Below are 22,164 nucleotides of genomic sequence, written 5' to 3' on the forward strand. Positions count from 1 at the left end.
AACTTAGCAATTAAGAAAGTACGAGAGGAGGAAGAAATAGAAGCTAAGAAAAACATAAATTAAATGAAATTGACAACATTAAACAAGTAAAAGGAAGATTATGGTACCAGATTGTGAGATGAATTAAAGCAAATAAGTTCCAGTAATTAATTATGAGCAAGCAAAGGGTGATGAACAGTGTTTTGTTAGGTCTGAGAGTGAAGGGTTCGAAAAGGGTAAAAGGAGGCCCTCAGAGACTAATTATAGAAAAAGTCCTGGGGCCCATTCTCACCTACCAGTGCGGACCGCACAAAATGGACCGCGGTCCGCACTGGGCTATTTTGTTCCAGCTTAACTCAGTAACCCATCGCGGTCCGCACAAAATGGATCGCGACCGCGGTGGCCCACCGCGGACCGCACCAAATCAACCGCGGTTGCGGTGGCAAACTTCAGAGAGCATTTTAATCACCCTTTACCAATGCGGACCGCACAAAATGGTAGTGCGGCCGCACTAGAAACTTCAGAGACCTGTGCAATTTTTCAATTATGTCCTGCACTGCATCAACTCAATTCTGTAACATCTCACAACCAGTTAGCCCAAAAATCAATCCTATACTACAAAGAAAATTGAAGAAAACAAAAAAGAAAAACACATGGGTTGCCTCCCAAGAAGCGCCTGATTTAACGTCGCGGCACGACGCATGTTACCATCCAATCATTTGAAATGAACAACAGCCACCACATGGCTATCATCAAACTTCCCAAGATAATGCGTGACACGGTGCCCATTCACTCTAAAGACTTCACCATTTTTTTTTTCAAATCATGAGCACCAAATGGGGTCACCAACACAACTTCAAACGGTCCACTCCATTTTGATTTAAGCTTTCCCGGAAACAGACGTAACCGGGAATTGAACAAGAGAACCTAATCACCAACTTTGAACTCTTTTCCACGAGCATATTTATCATGAAGGTACTTCATCTTGTCCTTATACAAGGACGAACTAGAGTAGGCATGGAACCTAAATTCATCAAGCTCATTGAGTTGCTCCACCCGAAGATTAGCAGCTATATCCCAATCAAGATTCAACTTCTTTAAGGCCCACATGGCCTTATGCTCCAACTCCACTGGTAGATGACATGCTTTCCCAAACACCAACCAGTACGCTGACATACTAATTGGGGTCTTGTAAGCGGTCCGGTAAGCCCATAGAGCATCATCTAACTTTTTAGATCAATCGGTCTTATTGGCATTGACAGTTTTGGACAAAATGCTCTTGATCTCCCTGTTAGACACTTCAACCTGGCCACTTGCTTGAGGATGATAAGGCGTAGAGACTTTGTGGTTGACACCATTCTTGGAAAGCAAGGCATCAAAGGCTCTATTACAAAAATGCGATCCTCCATCACTAATGATTGCCCGAGGTGTACCAAACCTTGTGAAAATGCTCTTCTTTAGAAATGCCACCACACTCCTAGATTCATTGTTGGGCAAGGCCACGGCCTCAACCTATTTTGACACATAATCAACCGCTACAAGAATGTTAGTGTTACCACACGAGCTTACAAAAGGGCCCATAAAATCGATACCCCATACATCAAAGATATCAACTTCAAGAATTGTGTTTAGAGGCATCTCATCTTTCTTGAAAATTCCGCTCGCTCGTTGACATTGATCACACCTTTTACTAGATCACTTGCATCTTTGAACAAGGTTGGCCAATAAAAACCACAACTCAGAACTTTCGAAGCCGTCCTCACCCCTCCATGATGGCCACCATAGGGGGAGGAGTAAAAAGCCTCTAGGATGCTAATTTGCTCCTCCTCAGGTACACACCTCCGGATTACTCCGTCGGTGCAAATCTTGAACAAGTATGGCTCGTCCCAATAAAAGTCCAGACTATCCCGTTTGAGCTTCTTCCTTTTGTTAGAAGAGAGCTCACACGGGATGATGCCAGTCACAAGAAAATTTGCAATGTCCGCAAACCATGGCATATCACACATTGACACAGAAAGTAGTTGCTCATCGGGGAATGTTTCATTGATCTCTAGGCCATCACACGGCCTTCCTTCCTCCTCCAAGCGGGACAAATGATCCGCCACTTGGTTCTTACTACCTTTCCGGTCCACTATCTCCAAATCAAACTCTTGAAGAAGTAACACCCATCGCATCAACCTTGCCTTGGAGTCTTTCTTTGTCATCAAATACCTAAGGGCAGCATGATCAGTGTGCACTCTGACTTTGGCTCCCATAAGATATGGCCGAAATTTTTCCATGGCGAACACAATTGCCAACAATTCCTTCTCCGTCACCGTGTAGTTCCTTTGAGCTTCATTCATAGTCTTGCTTGCATAGTACACGGGATGAAACATTTTGTTCACTCTTTGACCCAACACTGCCCCAACCGCAACGTCACTTGCATCGCACATGAGCTCTAAAGGCAAACTCCAATTGGGTGTGGTAATGATCGGGGTGGTGGTCAACTTATGCTTAAGGAGTTCAAAAGCTTCCATACATCTCTCATCAAAAACAAACTTTGTATCCTTTTCTAGCAACTTGCAAAGAGGATTCACTACCTTCGAGAAGTCCTTGATTAACCGCCGGTAGAACCCCGCATGCCCAAGAAAACTCCTCACCCCCTTGACAGAAGTGGGGGGAGGAAGCCTTGAAATCACCTCTATCTTGGCTTTGTCTACTTCAATCCCATGCTTTGAAGTTTTGTGGCCCAACACTATGCCCTCTTCAACCATGAAGTGGCATTTTTCCCAATTTAGCACAAGATTTGTGTCTTCACACCGGGCCAAAACTCTATCCAAATTTCCCAAACACTCTTCAAATGAATCACCAACCACACTAAAATAATCCATAAAGACCTCCAAAATGTCTTCCACCATATCGGTGAAAATAGCCATCATGCATCGTTGGAAGGTCGCCGGAGCATTGCACAACCCGAACGGCAGAGAAAGAAAATGTGCCATGTGGGCAAGTGAATATGGTCTTCTCTTGGTCATCTGGAGCGATTAAGATTTGATTATAACCCGAATATCCATCCAAAAAGCAATAAAAGGCACGTCCCGCAAGGCGATCAAGCATTTGGTCAAGGAATGGAGACGGGAAATGATCCTTGCGGGTCACTTTATTCAGCTTTCGATAGTCCATGCAAACCCTCCACCCGGTAATTGTCCGAGTGGGAATAAGTTCATTGTTGTCATTTGTCACCACAGTCATCCCACCTTTCTTCGGCACACATTGCACCGGAGAAGTCCATGAGCTATCGGAGATTGGATACACCACACCTGCATCTAGCCACTTGATCACTTCTTTCTTCACCACTTCTTGCATTGCCTCATTGAGCCTCCTTTGATGTTCCAAGAAGGCCTTTGCATCATCCTCCAAAATAATCTTGTGCATGAAAAATGCGGGGCTTGTTCCCCGAATATTGGCCAGAGTCCATCCAATTGCCCTTTTTCGCCTTTGAAGCACCTCCAAAGTGGCTTCAACCTGCATGTTAGTAAGGCAAGAAGAAAGAATAACTGGTAAAGTTGAATTAGAGCTCAAGAATTCATACCCGAGGTGTGGAGGTAGTGGCTTCAACTCCAACACCGAGAGTTCCTCAATTGAAGGTTTTGTTGGTGGTGTTTTCCGGTTTTCAAGATCCAAAGACAATTTTCTAGGCTCATAGGAATAAGAGCCCATCCCATGTAGAGCATTGACACACTCCACTCTACTTGCATCATCATTGTCATCAAGATTTAATAGCACAGCCTCAAGGGGATCCTCAACATTAATCATTGCACTCGTGTCATCAATTATCACAGCCGTGACTAAATCCACAAATGATCACACTTCGATACAATTAGGCTGCTTCATTGATTTGCACACATTAAAGACTACATTTTCATCACCCACCCTGAAAGTGAGTTCCCCTTTTTCCACATCCACTAGAGCTTTCCCCGTAGCAAGGAAAGGTCTCCCTAATATGATCAGGACCTCATAATCCACCTCACAATCCAAGATGACAAAATCAGCTGGCAAGATAAATTTGTCCACCCGGACAAGCACATCATCAACTATACCCAATGGTCGCTTCATTGATCTATCTGCCATTTGTAGTCGCATGGAAGTTGGCCTCGGGGTCCAATACCCAAAGTCTTGAAAACTGAGAAGGGCATTAAATTGATGCTTGCCCCAAGATCACATAAAGCTTTGGCAAAGTCTGCACTACCAATAGTGCAGGGGATAGTGAAAGCACCGGGATCCTCTAATTTCGGGGCCATTGAATGTACTATGGCACTAACTTGGTGGGTCATCTTGATAGTTGCACAGTCCATTGATCTTTTCTTTGTAACCAAATCTTTCATGAATTTAGCATAACCAGGCATTTGTTCCAAACCTCCACCAGAGGCACATTGATGGATAAGCTCTTCATCATGTCAATGAACTTTTTGAATTGATTTTCACTTTTTGCTTGGCTAGGCCTATGAGGATAGGGGGGAGGTGGCCTAGGTAAAGGTGCCTTGGATTTTGGCACAACCGGCTCCGGCATGTCAATTACGTGCTCCCTAGACGGGTTCACGGCTTCTTGAGTTTCCACCTCGGTTTCATTAATGTCAATCCTCACTTCATTGTTCACATTGTCATCAACCACATCTTCAACTACCAAAGGAACTGCATCTTCTTGCAACTCAACATCATCATCAACAACTTGCTTTTGTTTCGAGGCATTCACATCACCGCCTCTCCTACTTCGTGTTATAACCGCCATAACATGGTTGTTCCCACCCTTTGGGTTCACTACCGTATCACTTGGTAGAGCACCCTTCGGGCAAGTATTCAATGAATGAGAGATTTGGCCTATTTGTACCTCCAAGTTTCTGATAGAGGTATTGTGGGAAGCCAACTGTGCATCCGAATCCGCATTCTTCTTCATCATCTGTTCGAACATCATTTCAATTCTACCCATATCATTACCCGAAGAACTAGGACCTTGAGGAGGGAAAGGGGGTGGATTGTTCGGTTGTTGGTACATTTGGGGCCTTTGAAAGCCTTGCCCCCGGTTTCCTTGATTTCCATTATTCTATCCACTTTGATTATTGTTGCCACCCCAATTGTTGTTATTACCATTCTAATTCCCTTGGTTGCCTTGATTGTCCCAGTTGTTATTTTGGTTGTTGTTGCCCCAATTACCACTGTTTTGTTGTTTATTACCCCAATTGCCTTGAGGTCTCCACTGTTGTTGGTTTGAAGAGTTGCCCCGTTGGCCTTGAAAATTGTTCACATATTGTACCTCTTCATTTTGCTCATCATAGCCATCATTTTGAAACTCATCACAATCATCATCAAATTGCTCAGAATTCCCTTGGTTTTGTTGCCTTCTTTGCCTTCTCTTGTTGGTAAGCATATTAACACCTTCCATAGCATTCACTTGGCAAGGGTTTTAGACTTGTTGCAACTGTGCCTTAGCCAATTGGTTCATAGTAGTTGTCAACTCCGCTATAGCTTGCCCATGGTCGTGTAATTCCTTATGCAAATGAATAACCGTAGGGTCACCTTGAGGAACATTGGCTCTAATTTGCCATGCGGAGGATGTATCCGCCATCTCATTAAGAATCTCACAAGCTTCGTCATAAGTCACCTTCATGAAATCACCCCCAGCCAATTAATTGACTATGCATTGATTTGTAGTATTGATGCCCCGATAGAAGGTTTGTTGTATCATCGCCTCCGTCATATTATTATTGGGGCATTCCTTCACCATCGTTCTAAACCGCTCCCAAATCTCATGCAAAGGTTCTGTGGGTTCTTGCTTGAAGGCCAATATCTCATCTCGAAGTGCCTCCATGTGCCCGGCTGAGAAAAATTTAGCAATAAACTTATCCGCCAACTCATCCCAAGTTGTGATGGAATGGTGGGGAGTCTCTCTAGCCAATCCAATGCTTTCCCCCGAAGTGAGAATGGGAAAAGCCTCAACCTAAGAGCATCCTCGAACACATTCGTTTGCTTGCTATCCCAACATGTATCCACGAATCCCTTGAGATGTTTGTAGGCATTTTGATCCGCAGCGCCCGTGAAATACCCACACTGCTCAAGCAAGGTCAACATCACATTGGTTATCTGAAAATTGCCCGCCCGAATTCTGGGTGGGACAATAGCACTTGCATAGCCTTGGTTCGGTAGCACCCGCAGAACCGCTCTTGGAGGTGGCGGAGGAGGGTCTGGAAAGTTTTCATTAGCATTGGCCTGGCGGCCTCGTCGTGGTCCGGGAGGTACAAGAGGCACCTCATCCTCTCCAATTTCATCAACCTCCTCCCCCGCAAGCATATTTCCAAGAGGGTCATTAGCATTTAAAGCCATTTGGTACCTGTAGTAATCACAAACACAAATTAGTAACAAAGAAGGAAAGAAGAACAACACACAAAACTAACTAAATAGATAGCCAAAATCGTTAGCTCCCCGGCAACGGTGCTAAAAAGTGATCGTTGCCAACTCCGCACTACTACTAAGTAGCAAGAGAGGGTCGCAATAGCTTTTACCCAATTTTTGGTCGGGATCGAATCCACAGAGAGCTAGGATTGGAATCGAGTATCTATCTAGTTTAGGATTGCGTATGTGCTCTTAATTGGTCTTCTATTCATTTTTGGTTTTTCTTTATATTCTACTATGATCAAACTACAAATTATAATTGCAACTAAATTAAACTAAGAGTAAATTGCTACAAGTTGTATCTAATGGTCTAAAAGGCACTAGGGTAGTGACTTTCACCTAGGTGGCCCATTGACGGGTACTTTCATCCAAGGCACGACTGACATGATTGGGGAATATGTTATAACCGTTGCTCGATACTACCCACTCTACACCTCTCGGTAGAATGAGTGATTTTGCCCAATTGACTTTCTCAAGACCAATTGGGTATGAATATTTGTCCAATCAACTAGGGTTCAAGTCGGGTATTACTCTCTCGAGGTTTAACCCTTTAATTGGGTTTTCAAATCTCTTGAGTCCATCCCAATTCCTTGTTGAGCAAATTTTGGAGACTTAGGTTCTCTTTCTCAAGAAGAGCCCAAGTCAACTTAGCACAAACTAGTGTTTGCAACCACTAATGCATAAATTAAACCATAAAATTGGCCCAAATAACAAACACTCATAGTCAATCTAACCTTAAATCACAACACCCATCAATTACCCACACTAGGGTTGAGTCACAACCCTAGCTAATGGGTCTAGCTACTCATGCTTGAAGAAAAAATCAGAGAAATAGATGAAGAGAAAGACATATTAATTAATCACTAAGGTAAATACAAAGATTCAGCGATTAAAACTAAGTAAGAGTGCCCAAAATGGCTAAGAAAAGTCTTCTCACGAGCGCAGCTACTGTATTACAACGTCAGATACCCTAAAAATGGAAAAGGAATCTATTTATACTAAGCTGGAAAAACTGGACAAATTGCCCCTGCAGGGTCAGTGCGGACCGCAAAAAATGGTGTGCGGTCGCACTAAGCTCTTGAACTTGAAATTTCGGCTCTCTGAACCCAGGCTCCGCGGACCGCACAAAATGGACTGCGGCCGTGGAGGACTTCACACAGTCCGCGCAGAATGGACTGCGGACCGCACATGCTTCATCTTTTGAATTTGGCATCTCTCTGAACTTTGGTTCTGCGGACCGCATAGAATGGTCGTGCGGCCGCGGTGCCTCAGTGCGGACCGCACAAAACCTTCTGCGGCCGTACTGCCTTGATGCCTGAAAATCTAACTCTCTGAATCTCCCTAGTGCGGACCGCACAAAGTGTAGTGCGGCCGCACTAGGCCTGTTTCTCCTGAGTTTTGTCTTGTCTTTGGTACTTGTGTAGGTTTCACTCCTTTTGGGCCGATCTTTGACATCTTGTCACTTTGTTGATCAAACCTGTAATCAAGCACAACTTATGAGCCTTTTGGGACTATTTTGTATGAATTTATAATCAAAGCGTAAGCACAAAAGGGGTGTAAAATGCGTCAAAATCTCTAGTTATTAGACATCCCCAAATATAACGGGACCACAGATCCAAATGAGCACGTGACCTCCTACACATGCGTAATTAAGGGGAGCGATATGCAAGGCGATGAGATTGAGTCGATATTACTGAAGAAGTTCGGGGAGACTTTGTCCAAGGGAGAAATGATATGGTATCACAACTTGTCCCAAAATTCCATTGATTCGTTTGCTATGCTTGCAGATGCTTTCGTAAAAGCTCATGCCGGGCAATTATGGTTGAGACCAGAAAGTCAGACCTTTTTAAGGTCAAACAGAGGGACAACGAGATGCTTAGGGAGTTCGTGTCAAGGTTCTAGATGTAACGGATGGACCTACCTCTGGTTGCAGACGATTAGGCCGTTCAGGAATTCACTCAGGGGCTCAACCCCTGAAGTTCCTTAGCCTCTCAACAGCTAAAGCAAAATTTGGTGGAGTGCCTGGCGGTAACCTGGGCCGACGTCCCCAAAAGGTACCAGTCAAAGATCAGGGTCGAGGACGACCAACTCGGGGCCTTTTTGGATCTTTTTACCCTATCAAGGCCGACGATAGGTCTAGAGAGCCATTGATCAAGAGACAAGACAGGTCCGAGATCGTTATCAACCATACACTAGGGACCGAAGGGGAAACGGATCCGGGCTTCATCCCGTAAGGAACGAGAAGAGAAGTGATCGAGGGCCCGGTGGCCGAGGCCTGATGAGAAAAAATGGGTTCGATAAGCCACTCGGGAGTAGGGAAGCACCGAGGTTATCGGAATACAACTTCAACATGGACGCTGCTAGCATCGTGTCAGCCATAGGACGCATTAAAGAGACCAAGTGGCCCTGATCTTTGCAGTCTAATCTGATATAGAGAGATCCCAATTTGATGTGTAAATATCACGGCACTCACGGCCACATGACCGAATATTGCCGACAGTTAAGATAAAAAGTTTCCCGGTCATTCAACAACGGCCACCTCCGAGAATTTCTGAGTGATCGAGCCAAAAACCACTTCAGGAACAGGGACGCCAACAAATAGGTCGAACAAGATGAGCCTCAGCACGTGATCAACATGATCATCTGAGGATTCGATGTCCCCTAAGGACCGATGATAAAGCGCACCAAAGTATCTATCACAAGGGAAAAACGCACCCAGTATTATGTCCCGGAGGGAGCCATTTCATTCAGCGACGAAGATGCTAAGGGCATCGTACATCCTCACAATGATGCGCTTGTAATATCCATACTTATCAATAAATCTCAAGTTAAACATTATCTGATTGATCCAAGTAGCTTGGCCAATATCATCTGATCAGGGGTCATAGAGCAAATGGGTTACATGACCAAATTGTACTTGCGATTCGGGTGTTGAAAGGATTTAACATGGCGTGTGATACCACTAAAGGAGAAATAACCTTGCCAGTAAACACTGTCAGGACAATCAAAGAAACAAAGTTATACGTGATAGAGGGGCACATGAGGTACAACGCTCTATTCGTAAGGCCATGGGTTTACAACATGAGGGCGATACCCTAGACCTTGCACCAGGCGTTGAAGTTTCCCACACCGCGGGGAGTCAAGACGGTCTACAGAGAACAGTTGGCCACAAGGAGATGTTTGCTATCGATGTGGTAGTTCTGGTGCCCGTAGTTTTGACATCAAGGCATGCGGAACCTACTAGAAAGGCGGAGATTAAATAGCAATCACTGATACCGGCCTTGGTCAAACTGGAGAAATAGGAGGAACGAGAAGCAGATGAAGAGGACGATTACGGCGTCCCGAGATCCTTCATAGCTCCTGATGACACCGACGCCACCAAATCGACGGTTGAAGAGTTGGAGAAAGTCATATTAATCGAGCACCTACCAGATAGAAAGGTATACCTGGGCATGGGGTTAACCCCCGAGCTCAGGAAAAAACTTATTAATTTTCTTAAAGCTCTCGTCGACTGTTTCTCTTGGTCCTATCTTGACATTACAGGGATTCCACCGGAGGTAAGCACTCAAAAACTGAGTTTGGACACGAAATACCATCCACTTAAGCAGAAGATGAGGCCACAGTCTGAGATCAAACATGGATTCATTAAGGATGAGGTATCAAAACTTCTAAAAATAGGATCCATCGGGGAGGTTAAATACCCGGACTGTTTAGCTAACGTAGTGGTAGTTCCTAAAAAGGGAAATAAGCTAAGAATATGTGTGGATTACAAAGACCTAAACAAAGCACGCCCAAAGGATTCTTTATCTTTGCCTAACATCGATTGAATGATCGATGCAACAGCCGAGCACGAGATACTCTGCTTTCCTGATGCCTACTCCGAGTTCAACCAAATTCGGATGGACCCGGACGATCAAGAAAAGACTTCTTTCATTACTAAATATGGCACCTACTATTATAATGCAATGCTGTTTGGATTTAAGAATGCCGGTGCCACCTACCAATGCTTAGTGAATTGGATTTTCGAAGAACAAATAGGGAAATCGATGGATGTTTATATTGACGATATATTGGGCAAGTCCCTGCGAGCATAGGACCATTCGAAACATTTGCAGGAAACCTTCGACATATTAAGGAAATATAACATGAAGATATACCCGGAGAAATGCGCGTTCGGGGTCGGGTAGGGAAAATTCCTTGGGTTCATGGTATCCAATCAAGGGATCGAGATCAACCCCAACAAAATAAAGGCCATAGAAGACGTCACCGTGGTGGACAACGTCAAGGCAATTCAAAGACTGACCGGGCGTATAGCCGCACTGGGTCGATTTATCTCGAGGTCCTCGAATAAAAGCCAGTGATTCTTCTCGCTATTGAAGAAGAAGAATAACTTTTCCTGGACCCTGGAATGCTAACAAGCTTTGGAAGAACTCAAATGGTACCTGTCGAGCCCCCCTCCCCCCACCTTGCTCCACACTGCGAAGGCAGATGAATAGCTGTACCTCTACTTCGCAATTTCCGAGGTAACGGTAAGTGGTGTCTTAGTCTGGGAGGAAGAAGGTACGTAATTTCTTATTTACTATGTCAGTAGAACTCCAGGAGAGGCCGAATCAAGATATCCTCACCTGGAAAAGTTAGCACTCGCTTCGCTAAGCGCTTCTAAGAAGCTAAAGCCGTACTTTCAGTGCCACCCTGTATGTGTCATAACATCTTACCTACTGAGGAATATCATGCATAAGACTGAGCTCTCGGGCTGGTTGGCCAAATGGGCCGTGGAGATTAGCGGGTACGATATCGAGTATCGACCCCGAACCACCATAAAATCTTAGATTTTGGCAGACTTCGTGGCCGACTTTACGCCGGTCTTAATACCCGAAATTGAAAGAGAAATGTTGCTCACCTTGGGGACTACTTCAGGAATCTGGACCCTCTTCATGGATGGTGCCTCCAATGTGAAGGGGTCCAGGCTCGGTATTGTATAAAAACCACCTACAGGAAGTATCATTAGGCAGTCTATTAGAACTGTGAAATCGAAAAACAATGAGGCTGAGTACGAGGTCATAATTGCAGGGCTAGAATTAGCTAAAAGCCTTGGGGCCGAAGTGATCAAAGCCAAGTGCGACTCCCTCCTCGTAGTAAATCAGGTCGATGGAGCGTTTGAAGTAAAAGAAGAACGGATGTGAAGGTAATTGGACAAATTGTAGGTAACCCTACACCAATTTAGGGAATGGACCCTGCAGCATGTACCCCGAGACCAAAACAGTGAGGCCGATACACTGGCTAACTTGAGGTTGTTGATCAATTTTGATGAAGTAGTGGTGCAACTAATGAATTCGGTGATAGAAGAAGGCCATGCCGAAGTGAACTTAACGAGTTTAACTTGAGATTGGAGAAACAAATATATAAACTACTTGAAGACAGAGAAATTGCCTTCGGATCCCAAAGAATCAAGATCCCTGCGTACCAAAGTTGTCAGATTTAGCTTGGTCGAGGGGGCATTGTTCAGGAGGTCTCTCTTTGGCCCACTAGCCAGATGCTTGGGACCAGGAGAGATCGAATACGCCATGAGAGAAGTTCACGAGGGAATTTGTAGGAACCATTCAGGTGCAGAATCTTTGGTTCGAAACCTAATCAGAGCCAACTACTACTAGACCGAAATGGAGAAAGATGCAAAAGATTTCGTGCAGAAATGCAACGAGTGCCAAAGAAACGCCCTGATGATCCATCAACTGGGAGAAATGCTCCACTCGGTCCTGTCTCCGTAGCCATTTATGATGTGGGGAATGGACATCGTCGGTCCTCTTCCATGGGCACTCGGTAAAGATCAATTCATACTATTCATGACCGATTATTTTTCCAAATGGGTCGATGTCACGAACCAAATCCGTAATAGGTCAAGACTGCACCTAACGCCGTCGTTAGGCAAGCCCACAAGTAAACTACAAATTTATTTACCCCTTTTTAACAATTTTAATACGGAAGTTTTCCTTTTTAGGGAACACTTTAAACTAGATTTCATGCAACTGTGGCTAATCTTTTTAAACAAAATACCAACATAACAAGTACATACTATGCGGTAATAGAAATGACAAGTACAACAGTGCATAAGTGCTACAAATCCCCAAAACCTAGTGCCACAAGTACATGAGCAATCTAGAGAATATACAAAACTACTAAAAAAACTACTATCCGAAAGTATTAGACAGGAATAGTAAATAACGTGGAAGGAGACTCAGGTGCTGCGGATCATAGCAAGTCAAGCAGCTCACCACTAAGTCTCCGTAGATGATCGGCTACGCGCCCACGTGACTACTCATGGAACCTGTCTCAGTACCTACACATCAGTGAAGAAGTGTAGAGTGAGTACGGAAAACAACGCGTACCCACTAAATATCTAGTCTAACCTCAAAGAAGTAGTGACGAGGGGTTGACTTGACACTTACTAAAGGCCAATAATAATAAAGGTGCATAAAGTAGACATGGTGGTCATACAACACGTATTAGTGAAACAAATAAAAGAAACTACAATAAATACAACAGGAGTTCGTATCACGTCACCAACATCTTATAACCAGCCATGAAGGCTCTAACTCAATTATACCCAAACTGGAACCCGTTTCGATTATTAAGCATGAAGTTGCCAAGGGGAACGGCCCCATCCCATAAGAATAGTCTTACCATCATACTGCCGAGGCAAACAACCCGATCCCATAAGAGTGGTGTTATCATACTGTCGAGGCGAACATCCCGATCCTTTAAGAGTGGTGTTATCATACTACCGAGGCGAACGGCCCAATCCTATTAGAGTAGAGAAATTTACCTCGCTCGCGGAAGTACTTGCGAGATGAGAAGACATGGATTTTCATAGTTTATTAAGAATTCCTCAATTTCCAAAATAAGTAGGCTAAGTTGATAATTGCAACTTTATATCCTTAGTCTCAGCTCTAATCAAGACAATTAATACACATGATAAACACAACAGTACAATGAAAAGCATGATGTGAATCTAAGTCTACCCGGACATATCATGGAATATAGCTACGCACGGACTCTCATCACCTCGTGCGTACGTAGCTCCCCACACAAGTAACACACAACAAGATGCGCCTAAGGGGATGAGTTTCCTCTTACAGGGTTAGGCAAGAGACTTACCTCGTTCTCAAGCTCACTTCCGGTCCACTAATCTGCTCTAAAAGCCTCAAGTCGATGCCAAAAATCAGAAACTAGTCAAATATTATATAATTTAATCAATATATACTCAAAAGTTCATAATTTAGCTATAAGAGTAATTACCCAACCCAGATGGGAAGATTCCTAAAATTTACCCCCAGGCCCACATGCCTGGATCCCGAAAATTCTCGAAGATAAATGTTACCCATGACCTCACGAAACCAAATATATAATTTCTACTCAATTCCATAATCATTTTCGTGGTCAAATCCTATTTTTATCAAAACCTAGGTTTTTCGACTAAACCTATAATTTCTACAATTCGCATGTTAAGAATATACCCAAAATCCGCGTATTAAACTCACATTAAGTAGTAATTGCTTACCTCACGATGACAGGTGAAAAATCCCTATCCAAGAGCTCCACAATCGACTACCCCAAGTGAAAATGAGAGAAAAAGAACCTAAGTCCGATATAACTACACCGTCACTGCCCCCAGTGATTTCGCACATGCGGAAGCATCAACGCTTTTAAGGGGCCACTCCTGCGGTCGATTGTCCGCATCTGCAGAACACGCACGGCCCATGACTATTCACACTTGTGGCCAAGTTCTGTATCTGCAAGCCCGCTTTTACGGCTCGCCTCGCGCACCTGCGATCATGGCCATGCTGCCTCCCTCCGCATCTGTGGTCCCTTCATCGCAGAATCGAGTTCGCTTCTGCGGAACATGTTTCGCCTCTACGGACACTGGCCAGCCCACTCCCAGGCCGCTTCTGCGTTCATTGGCTTGCTTCTTCGAGCTCCCACCTGAGACTAATTCCACGCAGGTGCAAAAGCACCAGACCTGAAGCCACCAACAGTTCCCCCATGTCCAATTTTGAGTCCGATTCCAATCTGTTTCGCATCCGGGGCCCTATCCAATTACACTCATACATCCAACAACATAATACGGACTCGCTCGCTCGATTGAAGCATCATAATAACATCTAGAATTATGAATCAGATTCCACAACGCATGAATTCGACATGAAACTCAAAAACTTCTAAAAACACTTACGCTCATCCGATTCCGATCAAATCAACTCGGAATGATACTAAATTTTGCGTGCAAGTCTTAAATCACCATACAGAACTATTCTAGGCTCGGAATCCCAAATGGACCTCAATAACACCAAATCCTACTCTAAACCAAACTTAAAGAACATAAAAACCTTTAATGCACCAACTTCCGACATTAAGCGCCAAAATGCTCCCGAGTCATCCGAAACCCAATCTCAACACACGCCAAGTCCAAATTCATCATACGAACCTATTGGGACTGTCAAATCCCAGTTCCGAGGTCGTTTACTCAAAACGTTGACTCATGTCAAACTTAACCATTATAGGCTACTAATAAGGAACTAAGTGTTCCAATTTCAACCCGAACCCTTCCAAACCTAAACCAACCATCCCCGCAGGTCATAAAATAGTAAAAGCACATAGAGGGAGTCTTATTAGGGGAACGGGGATCCCGAAAGCAAAATTACCGGTCGGGTTGTTACATTCTCCACCTCTTAAACAAACATTCGTCCTCAAACGGGTTTAGAATCATACCTGGAGTGCTGAAAAAGTGTGGATATCTGCTCCTCATAACCTCCTTGGTCTCCCAAGTCGCTTCCTTGACTGGTTGACCTCTCCACTGGACCTTCACCGCAACAATCTTCCTGGACCTCAACTGGCGAACCTGTCTGTCAATTGGCTCCTCTTCATAACTCAAACTCTCATCTAAACCGTGCGTTAATCTAGCACGTGCGTCTTGTCGGTATGATACCTTCGAAGCATTGACACATGGAAGACCGGATGAACTCTCAATAGACTAGGAGGTAAAGCAAGCTCATAAGCAACCTCCCCAACCCGCCTCAACACCTCGAATGGGCCAATAAACCTTGGGCTCGGCTTGCCCTTCTTCCCGAAACTCATGATTCCCTTCATCGGCAAAACTTTCAAGAGAACCTTCTCGCCCACCACAAATGCTAGATCACGCGCCTTCTGATCCACATAGCTATTTTGTCTGGACTGTGCTGTGCGAAGTCGCTCCTGAATCAACTTTACCTTTTCCAAGGTATCCTTCACTAAATCAGTACCATATAACTTAGCCTCGCCGGGCTCAAACCATCCGATGAGCGAACGACATCGCTGACCATATGAAGCCTCAAATAAAGCTATCTTGATGCTGGACCGATAATAGTTGTTGTAAGAAAACTCAGCCAAGGGCAAGAATCTATCCCACTGACCTCTGAAGTCAATGATATATGCTCTGAGCATATCCTCCAAAATCTGAACTATCCGCTCCGACTGTCCGTCGGTCTGCAGATGAAAAGTTGTGCTGAGATCCACTCGGGTACCCAACTCACTCTGTACTGCTCTCTAGAAATGGAAAGTAAACTAAGGGCCTCTACATGGTATTATGGAAACAGGCACACCATGCAACCGAACAATCTCCTTAATGTAAATCTGGGCCAACCTCTGTGAAGAGTAAGTAGTCACCACCGGAATAAAATATGCCAACTTGGTCAACCTGTGGACAATGACCCACACAACATCAAACTTCCTTAACGTCCGCAGTAACCCAACAACAAAGTCCATAGTGATGCGCTCCCACTTCTATTCAGGTATAACTATCTGCCAAAGTAGGCCACCTGGCCGCTGGTGCTCATACTTGACCTGCTGGCAGTTTAGACACCTCGCCACATACTCGACTATGTCCTTCTTCATTCTTCGCCACCAATAATGCTGTCTCAGGTCGCGATACATCTTTGTATCCCCTAGATAAATAGAATACCAAGAAATGTGCGACTCCTCTAGAATTTTCTCCCTCAATCCATCAATATTAGGAACACATAGGCGACCCTGGAGCCACAGAACAACTTCCTCACCGATCGTAACCTCCTTGGCACCACCCTGTAGTACCGTCTCTCTAAGAACCAGCAAGTGCGGATCATCGAAATGACGAGCCTTGATCCGCTTAAGTAATGAAGACTGAGCCACGACACATGCAAGAATCCGACTGGCCTCTGAAATGTCCAACCTCACAAGTCTGTTAGATAAGGACTGAATGTCCGAAGCCAAAGGTCTCTCCTCTGTTGAAATGAATGCCAAACTACCCATACTCTCGGCCTTTCGGCTCAAGGCATCCGCAACCACATTCACCTTGCCCGGATGATAAAGGATGGTAATATCATAGTCCTTTAGTAACTCAAGTCATTAGCGCTGCCTCAAATTATGATCCCTCTGCTTAAACAAATGCTGCAAGCTGCGATGATCGGTGTAAACCTCACAGGACACCCCATAAAGATAATGCCTACAGATCTTAAGAGCATAAACTATTGCTGCCAACTCCAAATCATGCACATGGTAATTCTTCTCATGTGGCTTCAGCTGATGTGAAGCATATGCAATAGCTCGCCCCTTCTGCATCAATACACAACCTAGGCCAACGCGTGAAGCATCGTAATGCATAATATACATCCCTGAATCGGAAGGCAACACTAAAACTGGTTCTATAGTCAGAGCCGTCTTGAGCTTCTGAATGCTCGCCTCGCAATCATCGCACCATCTAAACGGAGCACCCTTTTGGGTTAGTCTAGTCAAAGGCACCGCAATAGACGAGAAATCCTCCACGAACCGATGATAATACCCTACTAACCCCAAGAAACTCCTGATCTCAGTCGATGTGGTAGGACGAGGCCAACCCTGAACCGCCTCAATCTTCCTAAGATCCACCTTAATGCCCTCACGTGATACCACATGCCCCCAGAAAGCCATGGAATCCAACCATAACTCACACTTGGAGAACTTAGCATAAAGTTTCTGTTCCCGCAAGGTCTGAAGCACTAATCTCATATACTGCTCGTGCTCCTTCATACTACGCGAGTAGATCAATATGTCCTCAATGAAGACAATGACAAATATATCAAGATACCGCCTGAACACTCGGTTCACCAAAAACTCATAGTGGCTATATCTAGTCCGAAAAGTCGTCCTCGGAATATCCGAAGCACGAATCTTCAGCTGATGATACCCAGATCTCAAGTTGATGAGAACACCCTGGCACCCTGCAACTGGTCAAATAAATCATCACTACGCTGCAATAGGTACTTATTCTTAATGGTGATTTTTTTCAACTGGAGGTAATCGAAACACATCCGCATACTCCCATCCATCTTCTTCACAAACAACACTGGTGCGCCCCAAGGCGACATGCTAGGTCTAATGAACCCCTTCTCAAGCAACTCCTGAAGTTGCTCCTTTAGCTCTCTAAGCTCCTTAGGAGCCATACAAAAAGGCGAAGTAGAGATAGGCTGGGTGCCCGGCACCAAATCAATGCCGAAATCAATATCCAGATCCGGCGGCATACCTGGTAGATCAATAGGAAATACATCGGAAAACTCTCGTACCACCAGCATTCAATCTAACGCGGGAATCTCTGTAGTTGTATCCGGAACAAAGGTCAACTAAGCCAAACACCTCTTCTCGACCATATGTAGAGCCTTCAAGAAAGACATAACCCGGTTGGAAGTGCCGACAGACGAACCTCTCCACTCTAATCTGGGCGACCCAGGCATCGCCAAAGTGACAACCTTGGCATAACAATCAAGAATGGAGTGATACGGGGAAACCCAGTCCATGCCCAAGATAACCTCGAAATCAACCATATCGAGCAGTAGAAGATCCGCTCGGGACTCATATCCACAAAAAGTCAACACATAGGATCGGTAGACCCAATCCACCACAACAGAATAAGCCACTGGCATGGACACATATATAAGAATGCCTAAGGACTCGCGGGACACATGAAAATAAGGAGCAAACAAAGAAGAAACATAGGAGTAAGTAGTCCCTGGATCAAATAATACCGAGACGTCCTTCTGGCAAACAGAAATAGAACTTGTGATCACTGCATCAGAGGCGATTGCCTTTGGCTTTGCGGGGATAGCATAAAATCTAGCCGGTGCGCCACTTGATTGGCCTCCACCTCTAGGATGACCCCTTGCCACCTGCCCTCCGCCTCTGGCTGGGCGGGCGGGCGAGCGTTGTGGTAGTAGTTGCGGTAAGCATGGGCCGATAGTCCTGCTGCTCGGCCTTGCCCTAAAGTCTGGGACAAAACCTCTTCACGTGGCCAAGATTCCCGTACTTGAAACAACCCCTCGGAATGATGGACTGCTGACCCAAAATCTGACCCTGATGGCCTGAATACCCATTGGAGGAACCCTGAATGGTTGGTGGGCAGTAAGTACTCTCTGGAATGGAACTGAAATAAGGTTGTGCTGGAGCACCCCAAGCAGAAGGTGATGCTAACTGCATGGGCTTACTGGGCTGACCCCTCATGAACTGACCTCTGTCCCTGGTGGGGCCCCACTAAATCCTCTAAATTGCTGGGGCCGCTTGTCCCTCGGAGCAAACTCTCCGCTGCGGTTGCGAATATGCTCGATCCTCCGAGCTATATCCATAACTTGCTGAAAGGAAGTCCCCATCTCTGCCTTACAGGGCATATGTACCTGAATCTCAGGGTGCAGACCTGCAATGAACCTCCTCACCCTCTCTGCATCTGTGGGGAGTATAATAGCTTCATGGAGAGAAAAGTCAGTGAATCTCGCCTCATAGTCGGTGACGGACATGTGACCCCGACGGAGTCTCTCAAACTGACCCCGAAGCTCCCCTCTCTCAGAAGGTGGTATGTACTTCTCCAAGAATAGATGCGTAAACTGATCCCAAGTCAAGAGAAGCAAACCCGCTGGCCTGCTAAGAAGGTAAGCCTGCCACCATCTGCGAGCCTTGCCCTTAAGCTGAAAAGTGGCAAAGTCCACCCCGTTGGACTCCAATATCCCCATGTTTCGAAGCCTATCCTTGCATCGGTCAATGAAATTATGGGGGTCCTCTGATCATTCAATCCCAAATGTAGGGGGCGAAGTCTAGTCCATCTATCCAGCCGCTTCTGCTGATCAACTGTCGCGATTGGTACAGCCTCTGGCATAGCTGCTGCAACAGGCTGGGCTCCACCCGCAGGTAGTGCACCTAGGGTCTAATAAACGGCAGCGACGTGCCCTGGAGCCTGAGCGGTAGGCGTCGTTGCTCCCCCTCCCACTTGAGATATGGCAGGGTCCACTGGTAATAAACCAGCTTGCGTCACAGAGTCCATGAACCGCAACATACGGCCCATGATCTCCTGGAATCCCAGCGCAGTCATGAAATCTGTTGGTGCTGGCTCAACTGCAGGTACCTTACCCTGCTCCTCAATAATAGGATCCTCCACTAGATCTACTGGTGGCACAATTGGAGCAACTCTAGGATGCCTCTCGTCCTCTGGCAGAAGCTGGAGCCCTCCCTCGGCCTCAGCCTCTAGCAACAGGGGAGCATCTCTTCCACGGTTGGGTACATTTGCCGCGCGCGTTCTCACCATCTGTGGGAGATACTTAGCACAACATAAATTTCACGATAGGAGATGAAGAAAGAGAGGTTTCATAACACCCTATAGGCCGTCGAAGATAAGCACAGACGTCTCCGCATAGATCCGCAAGACTCTATTAGGCCTGCTCATGACTCGCGAGACCTATGTGAACCTAAAGCTTGTATACCAAGATGCCACGACCCAAATCCGTAATAGGTCGAGACTACACCTAACGCCGCTGTTAGGCAAGCCCACAAGTATGACTACAAATTTATTTACCCCTTTTTAACAATTTTAATATGGAAGTTTTCCTTTATAGAGAACACTTTAAACTAGATTTCATGCAACTGTGGCTAATCTTTTTAAACAAAATACCAACATAACAAGTACATACTTCTGCGGTGATAGAAATGAAAAGTACAGCAGTGCATAAGTGCTACAAATCCTCAAAACACTGTGTCACAAGTACATGAACAATCTAGGGAATATGCAAAACTACTAAAAAACTACTGTCCGAAAGTAATATACAGGAATACTAAATAAGGTGGAAGGAGACTCAGGTGCTGCGGATCCTAGCAAGTCAAGCAGGTCACCACTAAGTCTCCGTAGATGATCGACTACACGCCCATGTGACCACTCGTGGAACCTGTATCAGTACCTGCACATCAGTAAATAAGTGTAGTGTGAGTACGGAAAATAACGCGTACCCAGTAAATATCTAGTCGAACCTCGAAGAAGTAGTGTCGAGGGGTTGACTTGACACTTACTAGAGGCCAATAATAATAAAGGTGCATAAAGTAGACATGGTGTCATACAATATGTATCAACAAAATAAATAAAAGAAACTACACTAAATACAACAGGAGTCCGTATCACATAACCAAAATCTTATAATTGGCCATGAAGGCCCTAACTCAATTATACCCAAACTGGAACCCGTTTCGATTATTAAGCACGAAGTTGTCGAGGCTAACGGCCCGATCCCATATGAATAGTGCTACCATCATGCTGCCGAGGCGAACGACCCGATCCCATAAGAGTGTTGTTATCATGCTGCCGAGGCGATCCTATAAGAGTGGTGTTATCATACTGCCGAGGCGAACAGCTCGATTCCATTAGAGTGGTGTTATCATACTGCCAAGGTGAACGGCCCGATCCCATAAGAGTGGTGTTATAATACTGCCGAGGCGAACGGCCCGATCCCATTAGAGTTCAGAAATTTACAACGCTCGTGGAAGTACTTGCGAGACGAGAAGACATGGATTTTTAATATTTTATTAAGAATTCCTCAATTTCCGAAATAGGAAGGCTAAGTCGATAATTGCAACTTTAAATCCATAGTCCCAGCTCTAATCAAGACAATTAATACGCATGATAAACACAACAGTACAATTAAAAACATGATGTGAATCTAAGTCTACCAGGACATATCACGGAATATAGCTACGCATGGACTCTCGTCACCTCGTGCGTACGTATCTCCCCACACAAGTAACACACAACAAGACACGCCTAAGGGGCTGAGTTCCCTCTTACAAGGTTAGGCAAGAGACATACCTCATTCCCAAGCTCACTTTCGGTACACTAGTCCGCTCTAAAAGCCCCAAGTCGATTTCGAATAATCCGAAACTAGTCAAATATTATATAATTTAATCAATATATACTCAAAATTTTATAATTTAGCTGTTAGAGTAATTACCCAACCCAAATTGGATGATTCCTAAAAATTAGCCCCGGGCCCACGTGCCCGAATTCTGAAAATTCTTGAAGATAAATGTTACCCATTACCTCACGAAACTAAATATATAATTTCTACTTAATTATATAATCATTTTCGTGTTCAAATCCCATTTTTATCAAAATCTAGGTTTTTCAACTAAACCCATAATTTCTACAATTTTCATGTTAAGAATATACCCGAAATCCACATATTAAACTCACATTAAGTAGTAATTACTTACCTCACGATGATAGGTTAAAAATCCTTCTCCAAAAGCTCCACAGTCGACCACCCCAAGTGAAAATGAGAGAAAAAGAACCTAAGTCCGACATTAATACACCCTCACAGCCCCTAGAGCTTTCGCACGTGCGGAAGCATCGCTGCTCTGCGGGGCTGCTCCTACGGTCTATTGTCCGCATCTGTGGAACACGCATGACCCACC

General features: G+C 44.9%; 1 protein-coding gene across 1 annotated transcript; it reads right to left on the reverse strand.

The window, feature by feature from the left end:
* Positions 1 to 17,642: 17,642 nt before the first annotated feature.
* On the reverse strand, positions 17,643 to 19,445 carry LOC109206748. Its single transcript, XM_019369607.1, has 4 exons — positions 18,951 to 19,445; positions 18,590 to 18,865; positions 18,149 to 18,482; positions 17,643 to 17,971 (listed from the first exon to the last, which is right to left on the reverse strand). Exons 1-4 carry the CDS (start codon positions 19,443 to 19,445, stop codon positions 17,643 to 17,645), a joined length of 1,434 nt encoding a protein of 477 aa, XP_019225152.1.
* Between the last annotated feature and the right edge of the window lie 2,719 nt (positions 19,446 to 22,164).

Source organism: Nicotiana attenuata, unplaced genomic scaffold (assembly GCF_001879085.1).
Source record: "Nicotiana attenuata strain UT unplaced genomic scaffold, NIATTr2, whole genome shotgun sequence".
Classification (NCBI taxonomy): Eukaryota; Viridiplantae; Streptophyta; class Magnoliopsida; order Solanales; family Solanaceae; genus Nicotiana; species Nicotiana attenuata.